The sequence below is a fragment of the Cryptomeria japonica genome, chromosome 3, assembly GCF_030272615.1.
Source record: "Cryptomeria japonica chromosome 3, Sugi_1.0, whole genome shotgun sequence".
Classification (NCBI taxonomy): domain Eukaryota; kingdom Viridiplantae; phylum Streptophyta; class Pinopsida; order Cupressales; family Cupressaceae; genus Cryptomeria; species Cryptomeria japonica.
In genome coordinates, this window is record NC_081407.1 from 271154087 (window position 1) to 271172754 (window position 18668).

The following is an 18668-nucleotide window of genomic DNA, read 5'->3' on the forward strand; positions in this document are numbered from 1 at the left end:
GATGTGTGAGACTAGATGAAAATGGAAAGAGTATGGAAGACCAAGAGTTGGATGGAATGTAAATGAATCTGAAGTTTACTTGCAATGTCCAAAGTGTAAGACCAAGTATGTATGTAGTAGAGTAGGTGTGGCTTCCAAAGAGATGATAGTTTCTCTTGATGAGGTAAGTTGACCTTGACTCTAAGTAAGACCAAATGAGACCCAAAGGTGATAGACCTTGATGAGGGACCACTTAGCAAAATGTTGTTGTATGTAATGTGTTGACAAAGTATGATGAGGACAAGCAAGTGACCTTTTGACTCAAGTTTAGAAAAATGTGAAGGTAATGCAAGATGTAAAGCAGTGATGGACTTTGTGAGACCCAAAGACAGGTTGAATGCTAGATGAAAACCCAGAGAGATACCTAGAAAGCTCAATAAGTCTGAAACTGACTGTTCTTGTTTGTTGGATTATGAAAGTTTTTAATTCTGAACACAGACATGCCTGTATACTTCACAGACACACTTAAATGACACAAACGTTATTCTGTCAGACACAGGGGCGCTTATATGACACAAACGTGGTTCTGTCAGACACAAATGCGTTTCTGAGATGTTGTAAGTGCAATGTTGCTCAAGAGAACACAGACGTGTTTCTGCCCTTCACAGACGCAGTTATATGACATAGACGCATTTCTGAAAACTGAGTGCAATTTTTCCAATCCGTGAAGTGACTTGTTGTGACCAAATCTGAATGTTTGACTGTTTTTCGTGACAAGAGGACGCAATGTTGATGAGGAGTCAATGTTTGTAAGTGTATAGACTCAAAATGACTCCAAGAAAAGTGTGGTGTTTGATGTAAAAAATGTGTTGCATACACTTGAAGACACAAAAGACACAATGTTTTAATGTTTGGTCTTGAATGTTTGAATGTTTAAAATAAGTCAAGCACAATTCTTATGGTTGGCCAGGACAATAGTTGTTGATTCCCACATGAGGCTACACTATTCAGAGGGGATACTTAGATGCTTGACCCCACTGGCTCTACCCTCGACAGTCACTTCTCGGGGCAGCCAAGCATCAGTCCCCACGAAAATCCCTCATGGAAAACTTTGTATCTCTACTAAGAATCGTATGTGTGTGGGTCACTCCAGAGGTCCGACCTCCTAACTAAACAACTAGAAGGATTTTGGCTTCTAAAACAAAAAGGTGCTAGTAAGGGCATCCGCTCGTGTGGCCATACATGTGACACTTTCAGCTCTATAAATACAAAAGGCTCCCAGCCGGTAGGGGTTACGCCCTACAACTGATTAAATAAATTTGATCAAATGGGTTTATGGGGAGATATAGTGTCGGTATGAACTAATCAACACACGTTATCCATAGTTTTCACTATGAATACAGTTGTTTATAGTGGTTCGGAAGAGGTGGGTTTTCCTCGCTACCACTTGGGTCGTTCTCTCCTCACTAGCAGTCCTACTGACCACACGAGGAGACAGGCCTTCTAAAGATGAAACAAAAAGAGCCTATTGCTCAAGACACAAAAGACACTGGTTCAATTTTAGTGCATCAATTGAAGTGTTTGCTAGTCTATGAAAATAAGGCACACAATAAAGATCAAAAACCCTTGCCAAGGCCTTGCAACAAAGATCTATTAGTAGTTTGGATTGTTTCAAATGATCACCCCTTCCTGCAAGCACACATGTTAAGTAAATTTTTAGATCCAAAAGACTTTGTGAAATAGGGGTCTTCAACAAAACGATTTTGCTTTCAAAACAAGCTGCACCAAATTCGTTAGCTAGATCTGAAGATGTTAGTTCAAAATAAACCAGATCTGAAATCCAAATGACGAAAAACTAGATCAAAGAAATCAAAATGCAACAACTGCATGCAGACGCGGTTACCAGAAACACAAACATGATTAGATCTGACACAGACGCGGTTCCTGAACACAGACGCGTTTCCTGGAATCATAAAAAAAAAAAAAAAAAAATACTGTCGAAGGCGCAGACGCGATTCCAGATGTCACAGATGCAACAAAAAATCAAAAATGCGATCCGAAAGTACGCAGACGCGAAAATATCAAAATATTGTCAGAAATGTCAAATCTGCAACTTCAAAAACACAAAATTTGTAACAAAAGATGTTAAATGCAAAAGGGACAAGAGTCCCACCGGGCGTGCCAAAATGTATATGGTGAAAATGGATAACAACAATATTGAAAGACTAAATAGATTCAACCACAAACCCTAGCGTAACAACAACAAAGATCCACCATAACATATGAAGATTACCTAAGACAATGTAAATCAAATGAAATCACAAAGATTATACCATCACATGTCCAATAGGGTTTGGATCTCCATTCTTCCTATCTCCATTGATCTTGCTTGATATTTTTGCTCTCAGATTTTATATGTGCACAAGAGCTCAACAAAGAACGGAAATGTGGTTGCAAGTAGGATCGCATATGAAAGTTCAAAAGCACAGTGTAGTCGAGTAATCATCGGGGCTTGATAATGAAGGAAGCATCTCCTTATATAGAAGACACTATAAGAAATGGAGGGATAAGATTGAGAGGTGTAAAAAGATAAATGGTCGGCTATGATTAAAGGGTAGGTAGAGGAAATAAGAAAATAATGAGAGGGTAGGTAGTGTAGGAATTAAGAGATGAATGACATGTGTCATGGGTAGAAAAGGTTAATGAATTAATTAAATAAATAAAGATTTACTTAATTAATAGAAGAAGTGGGATCAATTAAATAAATAAAATATTTATTTAATTTAGGCAAAAGGATAATTTAAATAAATAAATGTATTTATTTAAATGAGAAATAAAGCTAGAAGAGGATAAATGAATTAATTAAATAAATAAAGATTTATTCAATTAATAGAAGAATTAGGCTAAAATAATTAAATAAATAAAGATATTTATTTAATTAGATTGGACAATTTTAGGTGTCTACAGAAACCACTCTCAAACATCCCACCAATATATACATGAAATATAACTAAGAGCATATTTTCCTTTCTTATACTTAAATGTTATATTTCCATGTATACATTCTTGTTGGGAGATTGAATCTAAATTGAAGACAAATATAGGGAGTTAGAAACATTTCTACTTCTCCAAAATACTTAATCAAAGCGGGAGAGAGATAAAGAGAAAGAATTGATCCAATGTAGACAAGTTGGCATTAACACTACTTGGCAAATGCAAATTTGGTGCTTGCATTCTAAAAATACATTTTTATTTTGTGCATTTGTATTTGGCTCTTGCCAAATGATTTGCATTAAGAAATTCTAACCCTTTGGGTTGGATTTGCTTTAGGCATCCAACCTAAAGGATTGGATGACCATTTCATGCCAAATATGTGTTTTTAAAAAAGGTAAAAAAAAATACACATTTTTGGTTGTGCTCTCCATTAGTTATGTACGTGTTTCAATGCAAATTTTAAAAAATACCATGATGACATTAAACTCTCTCTCGGCTATCTAACCGTATAATTATTTTCATGTTTTGATTATGTTAAAGTTTTCATCTTTAATTTCTTTTATTAGTGTGTCCATTTTTTTTGTCAAGAACCAACATGTGGTATTTTGGGTATAGTTTTTTACTCATTCATCGAATTTCTTTTAGAAACTAGACTCCATTCTACACATATTGAAAAAAAAAAATTTCAACTAGTATTCAAAAAGTTTAGGGGGGAGAACACTCAAATTTATGGTTTTCAAGATGTGTCAACTTTGTAAATTAGTAAAAATTCATATATTCCTAAAAAAAGAGTCAAAAAATCTGGCATAAACTGTATGATGCTAGCTTATTTCTCATAGGAGCAATTTTTTGAAATTCTTAAAAAAGTATACATTTTAGGAGGAGCACACTAGATGTTATGTTATGTTTTTTTGAAAAAAATAGGACCACTTTATGTGCTCCATTTTGAAACCTTTAATCTTCACCATTTTCAAAAAAAAGTTAGTAGTTTAGAAAGTAGATTTAGAAGACTACAACTCTTGTTCTTGTTGCATCTTCAAATTTTGAGCATTACTATCTTCATTTCTCATCAAAGATCAAACTTTGTTGATTTTAAAAAAAAGTGGCATCTTAAGAGCCCCTTTTTGTACCACATCTTGGTGCACTTACCCCTCATGCAACTAGAGTCAACCAAATATCTACAACTAAGTTTGGTGAATTGGACCTATACGCACTTCCACTATCCCCTTTGGTTCATGAGATTTGTGTTGAGATTTCACCTCCTTCAACTCTACACCTTCAAAGATTTGTTCGATTTAGCAAGACTTTTTTGATTAAGGTAAGTAGGGATTTTCAAAGGTCCTAGACCCTTGTATAAAAGAAAAAATAAGAGGGAAACATGGGTCTTAACCATATACCAAAGTTTCTAAAAGGTGGATGAAATAAGCCCAAACATGCCATAAATAATTGAGAAACAACACAAACAAGAGAAAGAGGAACAACTACAAACAAGCTACAAATAAAAGAGAGATTAAAGATCATCGATTTTTCACTTACAATCCCATGTCAGGAGCAAGTTTACCTTCATTCTCAACTCAAGTATGAGTTTTGGAAGAGGAAGGAAAAATACTTTTCCCTCTTTTATGAACAATAGTCCAAGTAATACTATCATCCAAAGTCCCATGCAAGGGGAATCAAGAGTAGAGATCCCACAGAGGGCTTGTCAACACATGAAGAGGGAGCAATAGGATGACAAGGTGCAAGGAGGTCATCCCTCTCATGAGAGATATGGAGTTGAGATGAAGAAACATGTGAATCAAGTTGCAAACACAAAGTAGGAGGATCTGCAATAAGGTCCATAGAGCATGATATGGCCACACCAAAAGCTAGAGGCTCAAAATTATCCTAGAAGGAAACAACAAATATAGAATCAAAAGTGATGAAAATCAAGTGATTGAAATTAAAATTCTTCCACCAAGTAGCAATTCATTTACAAGGTAAGAGAAAACAACCTATAACCAAGTGGACAATTGAAAAATAATAACATAAAAAATGGAGCCCCCCACAATCAAGTGGTTGAGTCCACAACCTATATGCAACCATCAAAACCACATCTTCATGAAGAGGCTTGGAGATGTCAATATCCTCTAGGATGTGAGAAAAAGAAAAGTGCCTCATGTAGGACGTGGAATCATAAACCTTCAAGAAGCGACCAATAGAGTTGCCAATAACCTTGTAACAAGAATCCTCCCAAAACTGGAGGGGAAGATTTTAAAGTCTAACCCCACAATCGATGCACATTGAGTGGTCCATTAAGGGTGTTAAAGAAATTTCTCCAAGGTTTGATCAAGAGAGAGTGCTCTCCCCAAGCCCATAGCTTACCCAACACCAAGTTTTTGTTCTCAGAAGAAGAAAATGAATCAATGAAAAAACCCTTAGTAGAGGCAAAGAGTTTGATCTTACTAGCCATGAGGGGCCTTGAAAAATCTAACACCCAACTAATAAGATACAAAAGAAAAGGTCAGAGAGTGGAGAACCTATACACCAAACCCCTATGTGGGTAGAAGTCTTCATTTTCCACCATATATTGGCCACAAACAACCACTAGGGAGAGTTTGGCACAAAGAAGAGGACAACATTCCCCCTTGGGGGGATGAACATCAACAAAATCAACCACATGGACAAAGCTCTAACCACTAACAACAATAGAAAACCTCACAGGGGGGCACAACCTACACTCATGGCCCCAGAAGAAAAGGGCAAGCCAATCAATATAAGTTATAAGAGCGGATTCCCCTTTTACAAGAGCAACAAGACCATCTAAAATAAATGTGTCATGCAATTGAGGAGAAGAAACCCCACAAACGATAAGGGATGTTGAATTCCCCCACACTAACAAAAAGAAAGGGAAACAATGGAGCCCCCAATCGGAAGAAGCATTCATGGACACCCTCCACGACAAAAGAATAGGATGTCACTTGCCTTTCACTTTTAGCTTCATGGGATGACTTCTTACTAGATATTGCAACATTATTTGTTAAGTCACTCATTGTAGATATTCAAGACATGATTGGATATTCACTTCCTCTTTGATGACAATTACAACACATATGTTACCACTTTATCATTTCCTTTGGAGGTTGTTATGTAGGGATCTTCATAGTTGTTTGGATTTGCTTCATTTGTTTTTGCATCTTTTGATTTGAACATGTGGATACTCGAGAAAAATTTCAAGGTACATTCATCTTGAGACTTCTTCTCCTTTGGGAGTTTCTTCTCCATTTGCAATAGGATTTGTTTCTTCCTATGGGGAAGAACAATTTTTGCCAATTTTAGATCATCTTCAATGTTCTTCTTTGAGTATTCACTTATGGTAAAGGAGTTACTTCCTTGTGGGGGTGGGGAGATTCATCATCTCTTCCTTTGTCTACTATGAAGGGGTATTGATTCTACTTATGTAATTTAAGTGGTACTTGGGAGACATGTTGAGTCTTACATTCTTTCGTCAAATGTGCACTTTTATTTCTTTTTTCTCTCTTGGATTTTTTTTCCCATGAAGATTTCTCCCTTTTTCTATTTATGAGAGATTTATTTGTTTGTACATGGGTATCTCATCAAACCTTGTAGCCAAGACCCATTCATGCATCTATCATGACATTCATCATTAACTTTTTAGCTTCTCCCTAAGTTAATCTTAAAGAGAGTGTTGAGTAAATAGGTGATCACCTGATAATTAATTAATGGGCTTCTTTTACTTTATCCACTCAAGTTAAACTTAAGAGTGCTTTCTATTTTATTAGATTGAGCTACTTATAGATCATGTCATCTCATTAAATAGGATGGGGACACTTGTCATAACCTTGATTAATCCTCGCTTGAGGTTTTATCTAGGGTTTTTTTCTTCTTTCAACAAAGATTCATCTTTCATTGTAATCATCATTTAGGTTAATGCATCAATACAATTCTCGAGTTGTTGAACAAATTTTCTTGGGTTGTTGAACAAATTTGTCTTGCTTCAATCTCACTATGTGACAAGTATATTACTTGCTCGTGATTTTTGTGAGTTATGGGTTTCACCATCAACTCCAAAAACAAGGTTTATATTATTTTTAAAACTTTGACGATTGAAACCTACACAAAATATTAGAAGTTTGATTAATTTGACCTTTTACAAGCAATTTCCTACAACAAAATAATTACAAGCAAAAAAGAAAATAATATACCAATTGTTAATTGTTAATGTTTTAAAACAATAGAAAGATCACTGCAAAAGATACAAAGTAATTTTTAATGACAACTTGAAAAATTGCAATTCTAATTTTTCCTTCACATAAAAATATTGCATGCACCATGTGGCAACATATTCATCCTTTGTTCAAACTAAATTTATACTTTAGACATTTCCTCTACAAAGTGATAAACCATGGAATCGACAAAAGACTCACACAATCATCCCCTTGAATACCTTTACATCAATATGCAATAAACATGGGTACATCTCCATTTTTTATTTTTTTTTGTACTTGATGCCAAATGCAAAAGGATAGTTAAATTCTAGACACTACTCTTCCATAAGAAGCTATGAAGGTTCTGGCCAATATGAATAGAGATTCAAATAAGGAACTGGCTATGCAGCCAACTAAAACGTCAATTTTATAAAGAGCACATATTCCATGCACTTTTTTCTGCTTATACAATTTAAGTTTTAATTGGCTGCATAGCCAATACCTTCAAATATTTGATCCAATGATGTTCAAAGCAACACGTAACTTCCCGAAACCACAATATTTATATGTTGCTTGTGAAAATTTAAATGGGTGTGCGCCAAACAATGGAGAGTATATTCGACACACTATGGGTGAGCAATAGAAGCGCAACAGCTGGCCCCACAAGCAAGAGGAGTCAGCCTTTGAATAAAGAGCGTTTGGAAGCCCCTGCTACGAGACGGATGACGTTAAAACCTCTCTCACCCTACCAATACGATCATTAGTTTTGTATACTGCATGCAAACACTCTGGACTTGTGATTAAATACTATAATGATAAGGTCAACATGTAGAGCTATGAGAGAACCTTTGGGGCGAAGGAAGTTGATAGACACTTTCAATCCCTATGGATAATGAAGAGAGCCTAGAAATTAAACGCATGGCACAATATATTTTATTGCCAACGTAGAATGTGATAAATTTAATAATTGCTAACGTGGAATACAAAATTTACACAGGCATAGATAAGATATGCAATGGAACATCTGAAGTTATTATCAAGATTGTTGAATTCAAAGACTTGCAGGAAAAATCTTCAACAAAAATAAAAAAATAAAAAGATGTTCCCACTGTGGTTGTAAAGAATAACTCAAAAGTTAGATCAATACAAATACATATTAAATTCTATTTTAGATTTGATGCTCACCTTGAATTAAGCATAATGAAAATACAAACAATAAAACAAAACAAGTTATTGATTTACATTGTTGTGAATAGCTTGCTCAATGAATTTTAAGTGTGGTTGTTCAATCAGTTTACTTCAAAATACAGACAACATAAACCTATCAGAGATGGTTCTTCCCAATTTCGAAATCTTGCGTCTCCATTTATAGTTTTTTGGAAGGAGAGTAAATGGTGAAGATTTATCTACTGATTGAAGATGGAGAATAAATGAGAGGATTTTTTTTGAAACAAAGAGAAGATAAATGGCTATGGCTCTGATTAAGTATGTTTTAAGATGAAGAGAATTTAATTACTTGGCTAAAAACGAAAAAAACACCAAAAATCAAGGGAAAAAGAAATTAGTTGGTTATTTATTTTTAGAAATGGTGGATGAAATAAAGTTTATTTAAGTGATGGAGATTATCTGAAATGTTGAGAAAAAAACTCTCAGTCAAGACCAGAAGCAATGCATACTAAGATAACAAATTCTGGAAATTATGTCTGCAGTTATGTGAGACTCAAAAATTCAAAGTGACTCCAAATTTTGCCCAGATATGCTTCGGTCAATGCATGCATAATCTTATTACAAAAGCTTCAAATATTGACAAAGGCCAAAATGCAAGAACGGAGGGGGGAAATCGCAGAAAGGGGGATCTACAGATAAAATCAAACAGAGGCAAATGGTGTTAAGCTTCAAACTCCTTGGCTGTTTATGCATACAATGAAGATGACTGTGTAAGAATGTAGAATTAAATACCAGACATGGCATTAAACTGAAAGTGGGAGGAAATGGAACTAAGGATAGCAAGATGTGCAAGGAAAAGGGGGATGAAATGTGAGAAAACATTGAATCAAAGTCATTAATGTCAATCCTTGATCCATAACTCATAGGATGTTACCAGAGATCAAAATTTATCTTTAAATTGCAGTGCTTTAATGTTGACCCGGATAAAACAATTTTATAACGTTGACAGAACTGTTATTGCATATATCTGTCTACAAAAAGTTCTTTTACAAAGAATGAATATATTCTTAACCATATTTTATGGTTCCGCACAGTATGTTAGGCCCAAAAGAAGGAGTATCTAATTGTAACCGTCAAAAAAGCCCTTCCCGGCAATGCCTCTCTCCTCAATGATGCAGGACAAATATGAGAACTTCTTTGCTACCCAAATATGTCCTCAGGAAGTTTGTATAAGATTCGGGCACTTGCCTTCCAAATGCCAGTCAATTTCCTACTATATATAATATGCTATTACAACAACATCATATGTTACTCAAAGAATGTGGTCAATACAGAAGAATAAAACAATGTTTAATATTGCAGATAGGAATTCTCATTAGTGTTGAAGCCAGTGTCAGCGTCAAAAGAATGACTATGTGTCATTCTTGCCATAGTTGCAGAATGCACTACAGGGAAATGCAGCCTTGGTTTGCCTTGGAAATAACCATTTAAAGCTTCCAGATTCTGCACACAAGACAACAGACAAATATATAAAACAAATCTCAATATTGAAAATCTACTCCGAAGAAACACATTTAGTAGTTAGAATTGAATTGAATGCAGCATTTTTATGGTGCTCGAAGTACCTACAACAGCATTGATCTATTTGGAAAGATATTAGAATAGCGAATCTTTCAGGATTTTTACCTGATCGTAGAAAGCATTGATTTCCTTGTCTGTCAAGGGCTCCACTTTGGCATATTTATCCCACCCAAGAAACTGCATAAAGGCAATTTCCTCTTCTTCAGAGGAACCCATGAAAGAAATGCATTTCATGGGATTTGGATGAACAGGTTCATCCATGTCTTCAACACCAGAATTGCATTTTTCAGTCTTTACACTACTCCCGTTACTGTTTATTTCATTACCGTCTATTTCCGCCCCTAAAAAAACTTTTTCAGATTCATAAAGAACACTGTTAGTAGAATTGTTTGTTTTTACATCAGTTACAGACTTAAGCACCAAAAGGCTCTCTCCATCCAATTGATTAACTTTGTTTACAGTTGATAAGGATGAATCTTCATTCCTGGTGACTGGTAATAAATTCTGAGCATCCCTCTTCCTCAGAGTCTCAAAAAACACATTTTTTTCTTGTAGCCACAATTTCTTTTCATCAATAACAAAATTATTGTTTTCTGTGTTTTTTTTTGGTCCTGTTGATGTTGATATTGCTTTATCCTTCATGACATTCCTTCCTTCACGATGCTCAGTATACTCACGTCTTCTAGGTGCTCGAACAGAAGGTGTACGATTGGAAGATGCTACTTGCTGTTTAGTTTTCGTACTAGATGGTGCTGTTTCCAACTTTGACTTCAGCATTTTAGATGAGCAACGACCCTGAAAAAAAGACACCTATTTGTAAATAATTTGTAATGAAGGCAAGCATGATCACTTCTAAAGGTGCTACCACAGATAAACAAACCAAGCTAGACATGACAATTGAAGAGGTCCTATTTGTCCAAAATCTTTGTCCCGACAAAAGAAAAGTAATAGAATGTAGCAGGAAACAAAAGCAATATTAAAAACAGAGAGAAGCAGCATTATGCAGGAAGGATTCAGACAATTTGTACTTCCAGCTTAGAAGAAGAACTAAACTTATCTTGATGTGAAAAGACGCCTAAAATAAGAGAAGCAAAGATATAGTTTTCTAATCAAAGGACTAAATATTACAATAGCAAGTATTGCATCTTCTGAGTGATGCTATGAACTGTCGCAGACATAGAGCAACTACTAAGAAGATGATTACCTTGCAAATTGATAATACTGGAAGCTCTAGGCATTCAAGCCAATGCACCATATTCCACATATTACAGAGTGCACACACAGATTTCACTTGTTGTCATGGTAATCTTTTTCAATTAAGACCACTCGGGATTCTAAATTTTAGGCAGATATAAATCAGTAATAAATTCGTTTTTCATTCTACCTCAAATGCTTTAAGAAATCAAACTATATCTGACAGGCTTTCTGAACTTGAGGGCATTTGATAAGTATGAACACAAATCAGGTATATTTCTTTTGCAATAGGAAAGTAACCCTCATATGATATAGTCTAAGTGAACCTTAAGACCACATAAGACTCCAACTGATATTACCTACGAAACTCTTCAGGATTTTTCTTGCATGTGCTACCCAGTAGCACGCTTTTGAAGGTTAACTATCACATTGGATTTTCATGTCAGCTACCTAGTTCCAAAATCTTGACTAGTGGCTTTGCCTTTGCTCTTCAACAGTTTCCACTAGCAGTTATAAATTTTTAATATCTTTAGAAGATTCACACTCTTATAACTTCCAATATCTTTTAAGCAAGTTGATGACTCATAATGATTGTACCTAAGTATTTTCAGTCAGATATCTTCTATTCAATTATACTGTGTATCCTTATATAAAAGGTAGTAGGGACTCAGTTTCATTGTTTGAGACTTCCCAGCATTGGAAGACGTTGATGAATAGACTAAATACATTAAATCTTGTCAGTGTCTTACAAGTCCAAAAATGACATTTCATATCATGTTCGGGCTTTAAATTTTAAATTATGATAATCTCATGTCTTTAATAAACAGCTTACCAGTTTTCTGTTAATACTTTTTAGTGTTTACATGAAAAGATTGCTCTCTTAGAAGTTTATTTTATTGTATATATGGCACATCTTTCCCAGTTTACATGAAAAGATTGCTTTATGGAAGTTTATCTCATCAGTTCAGATGTAACAAGAGGGTTTGACATTTAAGTTACAAAAAATAAGAAAAATAAGAAACATTTCAAAAAAAAAACCTTGAATGCTCAAAATCTATAAAATATAATTACTAAAAGCAACTCATGTCAATACTTTTGCATGTCCTCTAATATATTGTCTAAGAAATATTTTGTAATAAGAACATCAAGTTCTCTTCATAAAGTGGGAGAAGATACGTGGCTAGAATCCACACCATTAATTTTGTTGTTGAGCGTATGACTGGAATTAGTTGCTTTGACTGCTTTAATGCTAGTTCCTCCAACTTTTGAGCCTCAGAGATGAGCTGAAATAGGATATCAATAAATATTTAACATCCCATGCAAGCAGTAAATCACATCTTGAAATGTTTAATACTAAAAATGAATTCACATTTAAACACTGAATGAAAAGAAAGAATCTTTGCTAACCTTGGGAGCAGTAGGAACCTGAGGGGTGGCTTTCAATAATGTCTCCGCCATGTTAAGCCCACCTACAGATGCTGCAAAAGGTACCATGGATGGAATTGAACTGGTTGGGGAAATGATTTGAGCTGAGGTAGAGAGATCACCGTTTCCCAACAAATCCGTTTTTGAAACATCTGCTAGGACAGAAACCCATCCATCAGATCCAAAACCAGATGTCCCACTCCCTGTAATACCATTAGCCAGCCCACCTGGGCAACTAAATCCCGACAAAGGTCTGACTGACTGCAGCCTTCCAGTTTTTTCTTGCCCTGTATTTCCCTGATTAGAATTAGAATTGCCACTTTTCTTTTCTGTACCGAGAGATGGGAAGCTCCTCTCAAAATCAGCCTTTTGTTTGATACTGACATAACTGCTAGCATAGGAAGGCATTGGCAAAATGCCCGATTCTTCTCCAGAATCCGATTCATCTCCAGAATCCATTGACACATTCTTCAGATTCTTGTTTGCCTTGAATCTTCTTGTTGATTCTGAATATGGCCCTTGATATGATATGTTGTATTGCCTCTGGTATCTGTCCCTGTCATCTTTATTTGATTTTTTGCCCCTCCCATTTCTATTTAGTTCAATTCTTCCACATACACTCTTTTGTTTTAGGCGTTCAGAGTCATTAAGTTTCAGGTCACTAGGAGGTTTGAGTTCATCATATCCACTAAAAGAAGACTTTTGGTTGATGCCATAGCAAGTTCTTTGATCTATAAGGGGATCCTTATTACTATTGCTGCAATCAATATTAGTTCTGCTTGAAACCCCGGCTGTCCTAGAATAACTTGAAAATGCTCCATTGCTTGAGGCTGGATTTCTAGGAGTCTCTTGCTCAATAAGACTGGGTCCAGACTTTTGTGCTCGGACTACAGGTCTATTTCTGGATAGGGTTTGAACCTGACTGGGATCTAAAACAATCAAAACAGAAATCACTATTTCAATGCACTTCATGATATATCACAGACAACTAAACAGCTTTAGCATTGTAAATTTACAGAGTACACCTTGTTTTTGTCACAGATGTCATTATATATGGATAATAGGGCAATAATTTCCTATCAAATTAAATTGTTTTATAAAATAGAAGCATATTCCCTAGAAATGCCTATGGCACAATTTCAAACAAAAAGCAAATAAGAACAGTCACAAAAAATGGATTAACATGAAAAATCCGTTAAAATTCCAGAGAGTTCAAGCGACAAGAGCCTCAAACGGCAAGGTTACAATTCCTTTGAAAAATGAAACCTTAAAACATTGCATAGAGAAGATAGGAACCAAACATTTTATCTTGTCCTTTTGGTATTTTAAATTTATAAAGAAAACTTGTCTTTTCTTAAGTATTAACGATTGTATTTACAGCAACTACAACTGACCTTTGTGATTTGATCTTGAATTCAATCCTTTAAGCCACTCTGGAACCAGTGCAGGCCCACTTGTGTCCATGTCACATCTCACCGACTTATTTTCGAATCCAAAACCTCAGGTCATCAGCAAAATCAATATTTTGGTTTTCTCTGAGTAATCAACCACCCTGATTCTCCAATCCATGTCCAAATCCCCACACTAAAGCATTTTAGATACAAAACAAGCACCAAAATCTAAAAGTATAATCACAAGTATTTAAGTATTTGAGATATATAATGTCTGCTCTGGTTACTTATCTATGCAGTAAGAATTGTATTTCGAAGAATCAAAAGGCATCAGACATAATGTGCTTCTACCCAGCTAGGTTTAAGAATGTGTTTCCAAAAAGAAAGAAAGTTAAATAGAAAAGCAACTAACCTTCGTGACTAGATATAGCTGCCAGTCCTTTAAGCCACTCTATATTCAGTGCAGGATCCCTTCTGTTCGTGCCATACCTCACCAAGTTCTAAACGCATCCAATCCTCAAGTCATCAGCAAAGTATATATTTATTTTCTATATATTAAAACTTCGATATAAACCAATAGAAGTCCAAAAACCATAAAACTAAAATCTTACATGGACACCACGAGAAATTAGATATTTCTGTGACATTAAAATTATGCAAATTGCTTCTCTGATGATTATCCAATGAAGAGATGAATTTTGTTTGTTAGAAACAAAGGGATTAAAAACAACCTGCATTCTTAACCAACTAGGTCGAAGACTCTTACAAGAAGTTTAGGAATAAAGAGTACTGCAACTAACCTGAATAATTTGCTGATCCAGACAGTCCTCTAAGTCATTCCCAATCTCCGTGCAAGATCAATTCTGTTCAAATAGATATCCCTAACTTCCACCTGGCTTCACATTTCAAAGTCTTCTCAGTCTTTCTCTAACCCAGACATATACCACTTGGTGGCTTAAACAAAAACAGTTAAAGTCAGTATTTGAGTATCCTTAAAACTCCAGGTCTACAAAACACATGTTTGCACTGCTTCGGCTGCAATCATCTATAATGCTCTGATTTTCTTATCCCTGTCCAAACCACACAAGCCCTTCAAACCAATAATTCAAAACAAAGCTCTCAAGAAACAATTGGGTGCCCTCATATATCCAAGTCATCAACAGGGCCACGCATGGGCAGAATATAATCTTCAATTACCCCAATTCTGAGCTCCTCTACAAAGCTGTTCGTATTTCAACTTTTCGATCACCAAAAGTCTGAAACAGTACTTGAGCGTCCTTAAACCCAAAAACTCAGAAATAATACTTCAGTGCCCTTAAACACCCGAAAGTCTGAAACAAGACTTGGTATCCTTACACCAAGACTTTGCTCATAATCTTAAAAAATGACAAGTGGTCAGATACTGTTCAGCTGCTCTAATTGTCTCATCCACGCCCAACCCCTAAAAACGCTGCATTTCAATTATTCAACTCAGAAGTATAAGCGCCCCACTTGAATTATCCAGATACTAAAACTTTGAAACCCCAAATCCTGAACAAGGGCTATTGCCAAATTCTCCAATTCATGTCTAAACAATGTCAATCCCAAAAGAAATTCTGAAATAAGACATGGGCGTCCACAAATCCCCAAGTCATGACCAAAGATTAGACTTAGCCTTCAATGCACTTAATGCTAAACTTTCCTATTTCTCTAATCCATGTTAAAAACCCCAAAAGCTTCTAAATTAAGATTTGGGTATTCATTAAAACCTCATGAACAAAGCTTCTAAATAATCATCCAAAGACCGAAAAAGGACACCTCCTGAACAAATCCCTCTAATTGGTCTTGAGAGCGTATAATCTTCAATCACTCCAACATTCTAATTCATGCTCAAAACTCCTAAATCCTGCACTCCAATAATTCAAACAGCAAAACTTCCAATTAAGATCCAGGTCTCTTTAACCTCTCCTTAAATCTTCCAAGTCGTGAAACTAGCTTTCAATGCATACAATTTGCCCTAATTCTCTACTGCCTCCCTCAAACCTATAAACTCTTCACTCCAATTGCTTAAAAAGAAAACACCTCTGCAAAAACACCAAAAATAACCATTGTGCGTCCTTAATTTCCTGAAAAAACCACGATAATGGTCAAGTGGGTGTTTAAATTATCTGAAAAAACACCAAAACGATCGCTGAGGCACCCTTTAGCTTCATGCAAAATAATCCAAAACAATGCACCCCGCCCGAATACCACCTTCATGAACAACGTCCAATCAACGCGGTCGAATTATTAAACCCTAAAACAACAATAACAATTTCAGAACACCCAGTCCTAAACCGACCCGGACTGAACACTACCATGCAATTTCAGTTTTTTAACAGATTTAAACAACCTCTATATAATTTTATTTCGCTCGATTTTTTTTAAAAGAACAAATAATCTCTAAATTTATCCCGTCAAATTACTTTGCTTTCTCATGCAATTTTTTTTTCCTTTTAAAATGAATCATGCAAAAATTTTAAACAAAGGAAATCGCTGAGAAAGCGAACGTTATTTGCCTTTGATTTGTTTTGTTTTTCGTTGCCCTGGCCTTTCTGCCAACTTCAAACTTAGAACATTGCAAGCGCCAAAAATAAAAAAGCGCAGAATTTTGCAATCACCACCAAATTTAGATATAGCCTCAACTTAAGCTCCAAATTAAGAAATTGCGGGTATATGACTATATTGACGTCACTGATAAACAAAGAGAATTATTTTTTTTGTCGAGACATACACTTATTATAATCAATTTTTATTTTCCGTTTTTTTAAAAGGAAAAACTCTAATATTAGGTTTCATCTAAAATTTATAATAATTTATGCACGGTGAAAAAATTCATATTTTATAAATTTTATATTTAATTTTGATTCACTTTAGTTTGACTGAATTTATATAACGACAATTGTACAAATAATATTTTTTAGTTGAAAGTGAGCACGTAAGTTGAGTCTAATCTATTTCTATTTATGTTTATTCATAGGAAGTCGTCTTGACCTTCAATGTATCTCTTTTTTAGTACAAGTCAAATTTGTTGTTGTAAAAGTAGACCTTGATCACTTTTGTACTCTTATAAATGATCCCTTGATTTTTGAAATTAAAAGTAAAATATAAAACAAATTTTACCTTTTTATGCAATCATTGTTTGCTAACCCAAAGCATGAGAGCATTTCGCTTACTCTTTGTGTTGTACATAAAGAGGTAAGTTCAATTCATTTTTAGATAATTTGTTATTATCACCTAGATTTGATGATTACATGTTAGACCTCATTCTTAGGGCTACCATTGGTTTTTTTTTTTTTTTAATCAAGTTGTGCCTAGGGGGCAGTACCCATTATATTTCCAAGTGAATTAGGGCTACCATTGTTATTTGCATGCATTATTAAATAATTTGCATCACACAAGCATTTAGGTCATCTTACATATTTGAGAGTGTTGTCCTTGATGTTTTGTTTACTTGTTGAATCAATATTTTTACATGATTTGACATAAGGGAAGTAATTATCTCTATCAAATGCAAATGAGCAAATGAACTATCAAATGAAAATGATCAAATGAGTAATTATATATCAAAGTAAGGATTTCAAAGTGAGATGTATAAAAAAAATGGTGTCTCAACCTTGCAATAATAAAATGTTACATTTGATAAATGAGCATGGGGTGTGGCAAGGGGGGTATCATTCCTTACAGGGTTTGAGGGCCACATGCCATGTTGAGGGTTCAAGGGTGAAAGCTACATTTTATGTATAATCTATCATTGTAAATCTTGACCATTTATCATTAGGTCATAGATCAAACTATGGATATTTTGTGTGCTTTGTTTGCTTAAAAGGCAACCCTATTCTATGAGGGCATTGTATTCCGATTGTGTATTGTGGTGTATTCTAAGAGTTTGATAGTTGTTAAGTTTATTCTAGATCTTTGTTGGTGATACTTGTGTAAGCTCGCTCTGCAAGTATATTGTAATCTATTGATTATTTTTTAATAATATATTGTTGGCTTTTGGATTGTGGTGAAGTTCTCTCGAAAGGGTTTTTCCCACGTAAATCACTATGTTGTGGTATGAACGCTATTTATTTTTATTTCTTTTAAATTTATGTAACTATTGTAAAGATTTGAAAAGTTGATGACTTGATGGACCATAAAGACAAGGGTCTAATCATATTGTCCTTGGAAAAAATATTTTAATCAATGTCCATGAAGAGTCCCGTGCAAAGAAGTTATAGAAGATAAGTGGTGAAATGATTAAGCCAAATATTTAGTGAAAAATATTTTCTTTAGGAATAAATTATATTCCTTGCAAATGGAAGAGGGTAGATGGATTATAAACCACAGGGAAGCATTCAATATGTTGGTGGCTCAATTGACACATGTTGGTGTCAAGAAGGATGAGAAGGAGAAATGTCAGATCTTGCTTTTTTCTTTGTCGGATGTGTTTGATCTTGTAGATGTTCTTTCCTTTGAAAAATCCACATATTATGTTTCATTTATTGATGATTATAGTAGGACATGGGCATATTTATTAGGAATTAGGTGTTGTACATCTTGCATAACATTTATAATGTTTAGTACAACCTGAGTTGGCTTAGTGGTGGAGAATTTGTACTCTTAAAATAGAGGTCACAGGTTCAAATCCCACAAAGGGGTAGGGCACATACACCTTATCAGCTTCGGCCCATTACCTATCAAAAATATATATATTTATAATGTTTAACTT

At 34.9% G+C, this 18668-nt stretch overlaps 1 protein-coding gene across 2 annotated transcripts; it reads right to left on the reverse strand.

Annotated features, from left to right (window-relative positions):
- Positions 1–9331: 9331 nt before the first annotated feature.
- Positions 9332–16542, reverse strand: LOC131052730 (uncharacterized). Of its 2 annotated transcripts, none has more exons than XM_057987321.2 (7): positions 14737–16542; positions 14349–14436; positions 13940–14097; positions 12528–13474; positions 12314–12403; positions 10032–10721; positions 9332–9848 (listed from the first exon to the last, which is right to left on the reverse strand). In XM_057987321.2, exons 3-7 carry the CDS (start codon positions 14007–14009, stop codon positions 9696–9698), a joined length of 1950 nt encoding a protein of 649 aa, XP_057843304.2. In that variant the 5' UTR covers positions 14010–14097; positions 14349–14436; positions 14737–16542; the 3' UTR covers positions 9332–9695. The 2 variants fall into 2 exon arrangements, with proteins under 2 accessions (XP_057843304.2, XP_057843305.2); XM_057987322.2 differs by having other exon boundaries at positions 14349–14452.
- Positions 16543–18668: the final 2126 nt, after the last annotated feature.